This window comes from Oncorhynchus kisutch, linkage group LG1 (assembly GCF_002021735.2).
Source record: "Oncorhynchus kisutch isolate 150728-3 linkage group LG1, Okis_V2, whole genome shotgun sequence".
NCBI lineage: Eukaryota > Metazoa > Chordata > Actinopteri > Salmoniformes > Salmonidae > Oncorhynchus > Oncorhynchus kisutch.
In genome coordinates this window covers 20,017,442-20,028,999 of record NC_034174.2, presented here as the reverse complement: position 1 = coordinate 20,028,999, position 11,558 = coordinate 20,017,442, and the positions used below count along the sequence as shown (strand labels likewise).

Below are 11,558 nucleotides of genomic sequence, written 5' to 3'. Positions count from 1 at the left end.
AAGTCATATTGGCAGCCCTTTATGTACCTAGCATCAGTGGAAAACAAGGCACTGCAATGGCCAGTTAAGAGCTGTAAAATGTGGAAAGATTGTGTCATTGGACACTCACACAAAAGAAAGTGTCCAGAAAGTGTACCACCACAACACTGGCTTCAATATTCCGCTGATTATATGTATGGAGCTCACTATGGCAAGTCAAGTTTTTATTTTCAAGACAAACTACTAGATCAACCAGTACTATGCATCTAGGACAATAACACATTCTCCCTGAACTCATAAAATAGAGCACAATATACATTTTCTTACTAGGCAATACCATGCTCATTTTAGATGAAGAATTGAGCAAAACATTTGTCCCTATACATTTTTCTGGAGGTCAAAGAGAGTTCAAATGGTACAGGTATGACCTACTGTATATTGTAGACAGAAGGACAGTACCCAGCTAGCACATAACGTTCTGAGAACCATATGTTTCTTAGAGCTTGGTGAGAGCGTGGTTGTCCTATGGTTATTTAGCATACAACCTTCCCATAATGTTTCCTACAGGTTTCCTCGTGGTTCTATTTAAAGTAATGTTCTCAGATTATTCAGAGAACGTTAAGAAACAACTTTCTTCTGTAGAAATGTCAGTATTTCAGCATAACATTTCTGCAGGTTTCCTCATGTTTCTATTTAAAGTCATATTCTCAAGATCATTCAGAGAACGCTAAAAAACAACATTCTTCTGTGGGAACAGTACTTCAGAGTAACGTTTTCTGCAGGTTTCCGCATGGTTCTATTTAAAGTCATGTGCTCAGAACATTAAGGAAACTTTCCATAAAAAAACACAAGAAAACATTAGTAATGTTGAAAGAAAATGATAAAAATGTTATTTAAAAACATATACATTCCGTTCTCAGCATCAACCAAACTATCTCTATCCTCTATCTCGTTAAGTGTGTTCAGGTGTCATCTTAATGAGTGCTTGTTTCCTTTGAAATTGAGTCTGTTTAAATAGACTAAAATGAACAGTTTCATATGAGTTTAAAAAAACATGGCACACTAGCTCCATCCTGGTGGCACAGTGGACTAATTCCCTGGATAGAGAGTAGAAGACCATAGGTTTGAATCTCACTGATGTCATAGAACAATAAAACATTTGATCTGTTTGCATGATTAATGACTAAAACAAATTAATTCCCATGTGTCCTCTCTGTGCTTGGAGTTCAAAACAGTTAACCTAAGCTAGCAGTGTTAATAAAATTCTTATTGAAACAATTTCAAAGAACGTAATTTAATTAGCTTCAAATAAAATATCATTTCCGATCTCAGAATGTTAACAAAGCCTCCCAGGAAAACTTTCAGGGAAAACGTTCATAGCAAAACGTTCACAGAACCTCCCTGCAACCTAACAATTAACATTCCCAGAACAGGCGAAATTTAGAAAACGTTCAGTTTAAAGGTCAGGAAACGTATGGCTTCGTATCCAGAATAAATGGGAAAACAAAAACATACATTCCCACAACTTCCAAGGAATCAAATGTGCTAGCTGGGTTTAACCTCACTGTAGTCTACAATAAATGTCTGTCCCTCTTAAGTGTTGTGACTAGTGTGACTGTCACCAGGGCTGTGCTGTAGCAGCTGACCACTGTAATCACCAGGAGGAAGTTCATATCATGTGGTTAACTGCTGGTTGCTAGATGACTGTCCTGGGAATGAGGCACTGAGTTCCAGCACCAGTCCTGAACAGTTTGTGTGGAACACTGCCTGCCTGCATCATGCCTACAACCGGTGACTGCAGATGTAAATTAGCTGTCAGCTCAATCTGGTGCATCACTTCTCATACACTGAGACGTATGTTTTGTTGTACATTGTCCATCTCAAATAAACGTAATAAATAAATAATCCTTGGTGTCCAATCACCTGTCCAAAATAGCTGTCACCTGCTAACACATACCAACCAGACCTCTACCTTGATTAAAGCAAAATATCACTGGTCAAAGGTGTTTCTGTGATATACTGTGCTACCTGTGATAGGAGTGGGATGACAGCAGAAGGGTTGCCATGGAACATTTGGACCATAACCAAACATAACTAAACAAATAGAGCAAAGGGAACCCTCATACGTTAGCTGAGAAAAAATCTAGGTTGATGCATTAAAGTTCATCTCTCTCTCTAACAAAGAAAAACAAATCCACCTGATGGTTAACTCTGATTGGCTTAGGCCTTCCATCTCCAAACCATGGTAGAGAGGATGGGTGCATTCATTTCAGCTCGTATGGTGCCTCGGCTGGTCAAAGATTTACTTCAGGACCAATAGGACGGTCTAAAATGTGCCAATTCCGCCAACCCTTTGTCCTGGGTGAAGTAAAATGAGTCTACCCAGTGGTTGAGCCACGCTGCTCTCCTCCGTCCCCCAACGTGACTGGAGTGCTGGTCTTATTTCTGGATGGAACACACCACGGTCTCTGTGCTAATTAACCTAGATGTGGATATTAATAAGCAGCTGGGATGAAAGCGGGTCTAGACTGAAAGTGGGGCAGTTTGAAAGGAGGGGCTTGATTTAAGAATGGTCACAGTAAAGCAGGACACCTTGGCCCCTCCCGTGGCAGGGGAATAAGACCCGTTACTATATTAAAATACCCTCCGGCCCTTCTTAATTGCTCACACCTCTGGAGATTCTTGGCTCCAATGAAGAGCTGAAGATACCTTCAGGAGGACACTGTGTTGAAAGACCACAGAGATATTTGTAAAGTTGAGGGATGGGGACAAGATACCACCAACGTGTATGCTATATATCTTTTAAGGTTAAATGGACGTCTTTTGAGAGAGAAATGTCTTTGCATACAACATTGTTGTGCCAATCTATGAGCAGATGAGCACATATTATTCTTATAAGTATACAAAACCCTACAAAGCCAGACCCCTCTTTTGCTGTAGTCAGTATCAGTCAGTGCATAGTTAATATAAAGACCTGCTAGATGAATCTGCTGTCAGTGAGATATGGGGCGAGGGCTTATATATAGGCCACTTGTGGACTGAAGTGTTTTGATAGCTAGGTCTGGTGGGACGTGCCCCACATAGCACAAGTACTCTCTGACAGAGAGAGCTTTTAGCTGGTCTGCACAACACAGATGAAGTTTATACTTTGTGATAGAAATGCTGTATCTTTATATCAGATCAGCGATGCCATCCAACAGAAAGTGGGTGGGGACAGTGAGATAGTGGGCAGTCGTGACAGAAAAGTGGGTCATCAAAAATGGCACCCTGGCACTTGTTATGGTAAACAGCTGAGAGTTGGGGCTGTATCCACTCTAAAATTGATAGAGAGCTACTGACCATCAATTACATTTGAACCATGTTTTGAAACTATACTGTGTTTGTTTAGAATTACAGTTTGTTTAGAATTACAAACAGGCTTATAGTTTGGGTTCTGATGGGTTAAGACAGTTGAACTAAGCTCATGAGCCCTTAATGACAGTATGAATTCAAAATGGATGCACCAATCCCAGATTTCCCCTTTATTCTAGATGGAGGCACCAATCCCAGATTTCATCTTTAAGCCAGATGGATGCCACACTGGTAAGCATAGGATGAATACCCCAGAAGCCTGTGTTAGTGATTCAACAGAGAGTTGTATTCAACAGAAACAACAAAAAAAGGGTTCAGTGCAAAGTGTCTCTCCTTTCCAGTACAACATGATCACTTCAAATAACAAAACATCAATGTATAAACATTTACCAAATAAATGCATCCCTCTAATCTAATTGTTGAGAACAGATAAATCCAGTGGCAGAAATTGGGAACAGTTCTGGGCACCACAGTGGCATGGTTTCCTCTGGAGGGTACCTGTCTCACTGGCCTCTGTCCCAGGGTCACTCTGGACCAACCTCTCCACAGTGGGTGTATTGCTATAGCCCCCTGAGTAGTCAAATGTGAGCTCCTCCTGAGGGGTGATGTCCCTGCCAGCAAACAGGGCCAGCCTGGGCACCAGGGAGTGCACCCGGACAGGCACCATGAACAGGTTGGGTTGGCAGGAGTGGTTCAGAAAACGCCCCACATTCCCAACCACAGTTGGGTCCACAAAGGTCTCACTGACCGGGCCCTGGCCAGCATACTCCCGCACAGCAATTATGTAGTTGTTGTCCTCAAGCCCCTGAGCAAGCTGTCTGCGTCTGGCCTCCTCAAAGTCGATCACCTCCCCGGCATACTCACACACAAAGGTTCCACAGGGGATGGGCTCCAGCGCTCGCACGCCCCAGCCTCTGTCCTCTGTGGGGTAGACACACAACTTGAGCCCCAGGCCTCTCTGGACCACCCGGTTACAGCAGGCCTCACTACAGCCACACAAGGCGTTACACTCAAACACAGGCCTGCAGTAACCAGTCTCCGTATCCCCCTGGTCTTGGAGTCGGCCGTGGCTGTCGTACGTTTGTCTGCATGTCTGTCCGTAAGTCTGCATGCAGGAGCAGCTCTCTCTAAGGCAGGAGTAGGCGTAGCAGGAGCATCCAGGAAGAGTCACCTCACTGGGGTCTATGTCACATCCCGGCCCCTGGATGTTCTCTGGAGAATACTGAAACCAAGGAGACAGATGGAGGAGAGGGGACTGAAGTTTTTTATCAGATACAAAGGTAATCAGACCAATTTTTTTTTTATAAAAACAACCACTCAAGATATTAGGCTCTGGGGAATTTCACTTGTTTAGAGGAGAAAAAGCTTATTCAATCACACATAGAAGCTATGTTTTCCCCCCCTGTAATATCATCCAATCATGCATAGCTATGTTCCTTTAAGCAAGCCGTGGTGAAAATCTCAAAGAGAAAGACATGTAAGGAGATTGTAAAGTGGTGCAGTTCTGAAGGTTCAGTAGTTACAATAGCCTATTTCAGATTCTCTCTATTTGACCAGACAGTCCAAGTGGAGGCCAGTGATGATATTGTGCTGCCACCAGCTGGCAGAAAACAGTTTAGACAGCCTGAATGAAGATCTACAGCCGTTCTTTATACCGGTGTCTACAGCAGGGGTGTCAAACTAATTTTGCCCTGGGGACCGCATTTGGTCTTCAATGAGGTCCGCACTGAAAATTGGTTATAAATGATTTCCTTGCCATTAGATTTTGAAAAAGATTGTCCTCTAGCCATTGTATTTGGAATTTGCAATACTCCCTGACTGTCTAATTTCAATTTAGGTGATTATTAGTGAGCTGGACACAGTCAAGTAACTGTATAAATGTAGGCCCATTATCATTACCACACAGTTTCCAATGGGTTTTATTGATTTTAAACAGTGGAGGATCCTCAGAAGAGGAAGTGGAGGACCATCCTCCTCAGTGAATTTCATAAAAATAAAATAAACATTAAAAAGTGATCCTTTTAAGATGAAACTATACTAAATATAATCACGTCACCAAATAATTGATTAAAACACACACAAAAAAACGCAAAGAAGGTCTACAGTAGCCTCCACAGCACTCTGTAGCACCATGGTGTAGCCAGTGCAGCTAGCTTCTGTCCTCGTCCCTGTACATTGACTTTAATACAAAACTTAGGAGGCTTGTGGATCTCACTCCCTTCCATAGACTTGCACAGTAATTATGAACTTCTGGAGGATGTCCTACAACCTATCAGAGCTCTTGCAGCATGAACTGACATGTTGTCCACCCAATCAAAGGATCAGAGAATGAATCTAGTACTGAAAGCATAAGCTACTGCTAGCTAGCACTACAGTGCATAACATGTGGTGAGTAGTTGCCTCAAAGAGAGATAAAGACAATAGTTTAACAGTTTTGAAAAAATGTATTTCTTCCAAAATGAAGGAGAAGCAAGAGAGAAAGAGAGACTTTTTTCCATTTTTTTTTTCACTTTCAGTTTCATTGACTTAACTAGCAAATGCAGCTAGCTAGTTCAGCCTACTGAAACACCCTGCTCAAACAGAGGGATGCTATGTTAGCTAGCTGGCTATGACATCAAACACAACACTGGAACTCTTCCAAGTCTAGGTAAGCTTCTGGTTTTACAAATGCATTGCCACCGGGGCCCACCGGTGTAACTGCTTACTGACTGTACACTAACATTACTGCATGATTGTAGCGGGTATACTAACGAGTTAATTATATTAGCTATGCTGACTATGACGTTACTTTAGCAAATATGGTGACAACGATGTAGGCTGTATGTAGCAGTTTGGCTTGGAATGTTTTTGTTTTTGCCTGGTCACATACAGCTGATGTGTTGTGTATGGACGTCCACAAGGGAAGGGAAGAGGTGAGAGGAGGAGAGCGCATGCGAGAAGTAATACTATGAACGTGAACTGTGTTTACGTGTGATATGGAGTGTATTCATTCCGCTGATTCTGTTGAAAAATGTTTCTTAAATAGAAGCAAATGGAACACAGTGGGGATAAACATACCTACATTTGTCCAATAAAAACTCTTGTTTGCAACTTTTGGACTAATGATTACACCCTATATCAGCTACATGCAGGCAAGAGTGTGCAAGGCGGTATTGAATGTCACCGTCAGGGTGTCACCTATGTTAGAAACTTTAATTCATAGGCTAGGTTGTAGCAAACTCATGATGGGTATAGGGAAAAAGTTAGTATCATGTAGTAGCCTAAACCTATCGCTGTTACATTGAACTGGGTGAATGGAAGATGAATGACAGTCATCCTTATGCTATAATAAAAAAAAAATCGTCCTCATCTTAAACGGCACTGACCGCAACTGATTTTAGGTCCTCGACCAGACATGATGTTGCGAACTCTAAGAAAACATTTCTAAATGTTCATATTGCAAAGAAATTAGGTTGTTGCACCTTTTGTTATTTCCCCCGAATATAAAGAAAACTGCTACTTCATTGACTTCAACATGCTTCTCATCAGAGCATTGTTTACAAGCACCAATGCAAGAAGATGCATTAGTTTCATTATCACAGTGTAGCATAGGCTAAGTAACTATGGTTTACCCATATAAACAATTACACACGTGGAATAATGGTGCCGAAAAATTTCTAGGTAAGATTGCTGGCTCGTTGTATTGGCATGGGCTAACCAGTCAGCTACGACTAGCTACATAAAGCATTTTACCTGAAATTCAGAATATTCTTCTTTGCTGACATTACCCTCTCGTAAAACTGGAACATTTTCGAGACCCTTGCACAAATACTGATCAAAAACCTTTATTATACTCATATTTTCTCGCTAAATGTTCAGCTCTCAAATTTAGCAAGCTAGAGAAACATGTCAACCGAGAAAAGGCACTACAACACTCAAAGAAGAGACGCTTCCGGAAAGTCTAGTGTGAATGTTTTACAATGTCGCCACCTAGCGGCCTTGGAGCACAATCTCACTATGCATTTATGCAATTTTTGCGGTATGTGGCGCTGTGAGACTTGACAAAGAGACCCAGGTACAGTCATCGCGCAATGAATCACGGTAGGGCATTGTTATCTAGCTAATAAAACATGGCCATAGGAGGGAAACGTGTACTGTGGTTCCCACATCATATGAGCTCAAACAAATTAGTTTGAACCCAGCTGGAGAGTGAGGGGGACAACCTGACACATGCGTGAATGAGGAGCAAGGACCTTCCCTTCCTCTCAAATCAAATCAATTTTATGTGTCACATGAGCCAAATACAGCAGGTGTAGACCTTACCGTGAAATGCTTACATACAAGCCCTTAACCAACATTGCAGTTTTGAGAAAATAGAGTTATACAAATATTTACTAAATAAACTAAAGTAAAAAATAAAGTAAAGTAAAAAGTAGCAGCAGTGCAAAAACAAAGCAGTGGGGGTCAATGCAAATAGTCCAGGTGGCCATTTGACTAATTGTTCAGCAGTCTTATGGGGGTAGAAGCTGTTAAGGAGCCTTTTGGACCTAGACTTTACACTCCGGTACCGCTTGACGTGCGGTAGCAGAGAGAACACTCTATGACTTGGGTGACTGGATTCTTTGACCATTTTTGGGACCTTCCTCTGACACCACCTAGTATATAGGTCCTGGATGTCAGGAAGCTTGGCTCCAGTGATGTACTGGACCGTACGCACTATCCTTTGTAGCGCCTTACAGTCGGATGCCGAGCAGTTGCCATTCCAGGCAGTGATGCAAGCAGTCAGGATGCAACAGGTTGACCAGTGTTACCTTGGAGATAATGACACACCAAATGAACAACATTGGAAGCAACCCTGCCATCCTGCCAGTGAGTGACATCATCCATCCTGTAATGATGGGGTTTGGAAGCACCACGCTCCATCTGTTCCTCAGACCCATGGGGAGGGGATAGGAAATTAAGAAGGAAAGTCGTGATTCCAGGCTTCTGTTTACCTTCTTCCTCAGTCACTATCCTGTCCAATATGGTGTGATACTGCTGAGAGAGATACTGCCTGGCCTTAAAACAAACAATGCGGTCATCAGGATTTCCTTTAAGTTCGCTTTTTGTACAAAGGCATAGATGTTGGACAGGATGCAGAACATTTTTTTATTTTCAGGGGAGTCATTTTGGCAGTTTTCAGCTATATCCGTACCATGGCATGATGTTGTTTTCATGTAGTCATACATAATAAATGCATAGGTTTGGACTCAAGTGGCTGAAGGAAGCAGATGGAGAGAGGTCACATTGCAACATTGCTGGCTGGCATCTCAGCTGCACACACAACTGACCGTTTGTCCTCTTCCTCTGAGAATACTCCCGCTATCCTCTCTCGTTTACAATATCCTTGTGAAAAAACTCCATTCGTGATTTTGAGTTTTACTGAATTTCTCCTGGGAGTGCAATACAATGTAAACCAAATGAATGCCGTTAGGGCATTGAAGAGGACAGTAGTTAACTGACTTTAGATATGGACAGAGCGTTTAAGATTATTGATGGCTGTCATGATGATTAACTGATCGATGAGCCCAGGTCTGTACAGTCAGCAAATGTGGTATATATATTTTTTCTTATGTCCTCCAATCTCTATAAAATATTAACTCCCATCAGCACGTTTGTCCTCTTACTGTGTGCTTCTGCCTCCCTGTCTGCTGAAAAATAAGCAAACAGTACAGGTTGAAATAGTATTTAGCTAGACTGTATAACATTCTACCCACACAGCTTGAAGTTTATCTCTCTGGATTCCCTGAGTGCTGCAAACTCAGTCCACACAAATACATTACATTTACCCCTCTTCCTCTCTTTCACTCTCTCTCCCATCCCCTCTCCCTCTTCCTCTCTTTCACTCTCTCTCTCCCCATCCCCCCTCCCTCTCCCTCTTCCTCTCTTTCACTCTTTTTCTCTCCCCATCCCCCCTCCCTCTCCTGAGAAAGAGGGAATGTGTTTTGAGTGGACTTCCCATTTGAAAATTGGTGCTAAAGTACCAGAAGTACCAGCTTGTTTTTCTTAATTAAGGTCTCTATGTAATTAAAATGACTTTACATTGTCTGGCTCTCACAATAGTGCTTGACAATAGGATGAAGTACATCCCTTACCTTCTGTTCTCCTGTTGACAGAGCTTGTTGGGGATCTTTAATGAACTATTTTGTGTTTAATGAGAAGACAACATCACAGAAGACCTGGACTTTGAAGGGCATAATACATGTGGTTGGACAGCCAGTGAATCAAAACCATGATAGACCATGTCCTCTGCTTCTCTGTTGATTGACTTGGCTTCAAATTGCCAGTGATGCTTCTCTCAGCTTGTGTTGTGGGGAAAGTTGCTGTGGCATGCTGCTCACTGTCTTGTTTGACTTTGGAGAACAAAAAAAACAACATTTCAAAGGCTACCCCCGTTTCCCTTTGTTATCCTGAATGGGCTTGATTACTAGGACTCTGCCTGTGCCATTTCCCTGTGCTTCTCAAAGGAGCCTCCCATCACGGTTCTCCCAGTGCATAAAAGGCTACGGACCCACTGCCAATGAAACAAAGAGGAGGACAGCTTCTGGAAACAACAGAGGTTGCCAAACAAGAAGGATTGGTGAAAGGTAAAAAAGAAAGAAAACATAGAAACAAATATAGAATAATTAAACACATTAACAGACATGGAGGTAATGTACATTGACACAATGTACAAACACGTTGACAAACTTTTCCTCCCTCTCCAGTGAAGTGACATGAAGGTTGTATGTAGGTCTGTGTGTAGAATGGCTTCAGCTTGAATTTTCACGCCCTGGAGCAGGCATCCTCAGAGACTTGTCAGAAGACTTCCTCTGCTGCTAGGCAACAGCAGCATGATTTACTCACATGACAACATTTCACAAAGCAATTAGGTAGAGTCAGGCATGGTCATCCTCCCCCCCAAGGTTTGCAGTGTTTTTAAACCATCACTGTTGGAGCACAAACTCAACTGTCTATTACAGTCGTGTGAAGTCTGATGACTAAATTGTTACCCAGCTAAATACAACTGATGATGAATATTACAACAGCAACAAAACAGCCGACTAGATGTTCATACAGTAGTGGAATAGAGGACACAAGTTTCATGTTAACGCAGGGGGAACCAAGGGAATCACATGCCTGGTGTTGCAAGTCTGTACAAGCCACTGGTGAGAGACTCTCAGAAGGTGTCAAGATGATATTTCTTCACAGAAAAACCCAAAAGTCACGTCTCACCCATTACTCAGCTCCCTTGTCCTCTCTTCTCTCTTCTTCTCTTCTCTTCTGACTGCAGGTTACTGCTGCCTGCCCAGGAGGAGGAGGCCCAGGGGAAGGAGGAGAGGAGAGAGCCATTCCACAGATTTGTCTCTCACAAAGATGGAGAAGAAAGGTTGAGGTCATAATAGAGCACATTCTGCTGATTTGAAAATAATTGAACCCTTAATCTGTCTGGAATTGAAGTAATGGAGAGTGATGGACCTTGGCCTTCGTGTACTGTGGTTGAGTGTCAGGCTAGAAGGATGAAGATAGGTCTGGGTAAGTGCAGAAAATAGAAGCACAGGCATTGACGTTACAGCTCAGACAATAACAAAAATAAAAAATCAATAGAACAAATAAATACAATATAATATATACATTCAGTTATCCTATGAAGAGGATAGAGAATGCACATTAAATACATGCTAAAATACATCTTGAATAGTTTTTTATTATATCAAACTAAATAAGTATAATTATTTTCCTGTCCTATGGCCTTGAGCAATTTGCGAGCAGCGTGCCCAGCCAAGCTCAAGAGTCTCCACTCCCTGAAACTCCCTGAATCCAATCGATTCATTTTCAACTTCCACTTACCCTGCTATGGATCAAAATCCATGTTACAGATGGGATATAGTAAACCTTGTTAAGTTGTGGAGAGACAAAAAAATATATTGCCTCATTTGTCGGGGTTTCAACTTAACATTGTTTTAAAGACATATTGGACTATGCTCAGTGGGATGTCAAAGGAGTCAATGATGATGATGTCAAGGAGAGCTTCACCTCAATCCCCTGGTAATAAAACACAGACCCAGGAGCAAATTTAACTGACCTCAGACCCTTTGGAAGCTTGAAGAACGATCTGGCCTTAATGGCCCTGTACTCTTATAATATCTGCCTGGCACAACTAGAAGAGGAATGGCCACCCCACAGAGCCTGGTTCCTCTATAGGTTTCTTCCTAGGTTCCTGCCTTTCT

The 11,558-nt window shown here is 42.2% G+C and overlaps 1 protein-coding gene across 1 annotated transcript; it reads right to left on the bottom strand.

Moving 5' to 3' along the window:
* Window positions 1-841: 841 nt before the first annotated feature.
* On the bottom strand, window positions 842-7,246 carry LOC109898049 (histone-lysine N-methyltransferase SETMAR-like). Its single transcript, XM_020492808.2, has 2 exons — window positions 7,063-7,246; window positions 842-4,552 (listed from the first exon to the last, which is right to left on the bottom strand). The coding sequence occupies exons 1-2, from the start codon at window positions 7,165-7,167 to the stop codon at window positions 3,743-3,745; spliced, it is 915 nt and encodes a 304-aa protein (XP_020348397.1). The 5' UTR covers window positions 7,168-7,246; the 3' UTR covers window positions 842-3,742.
* Between the last annotated feature and the right edge of the window lie 4,312 nt (window positions 7,247-11,558).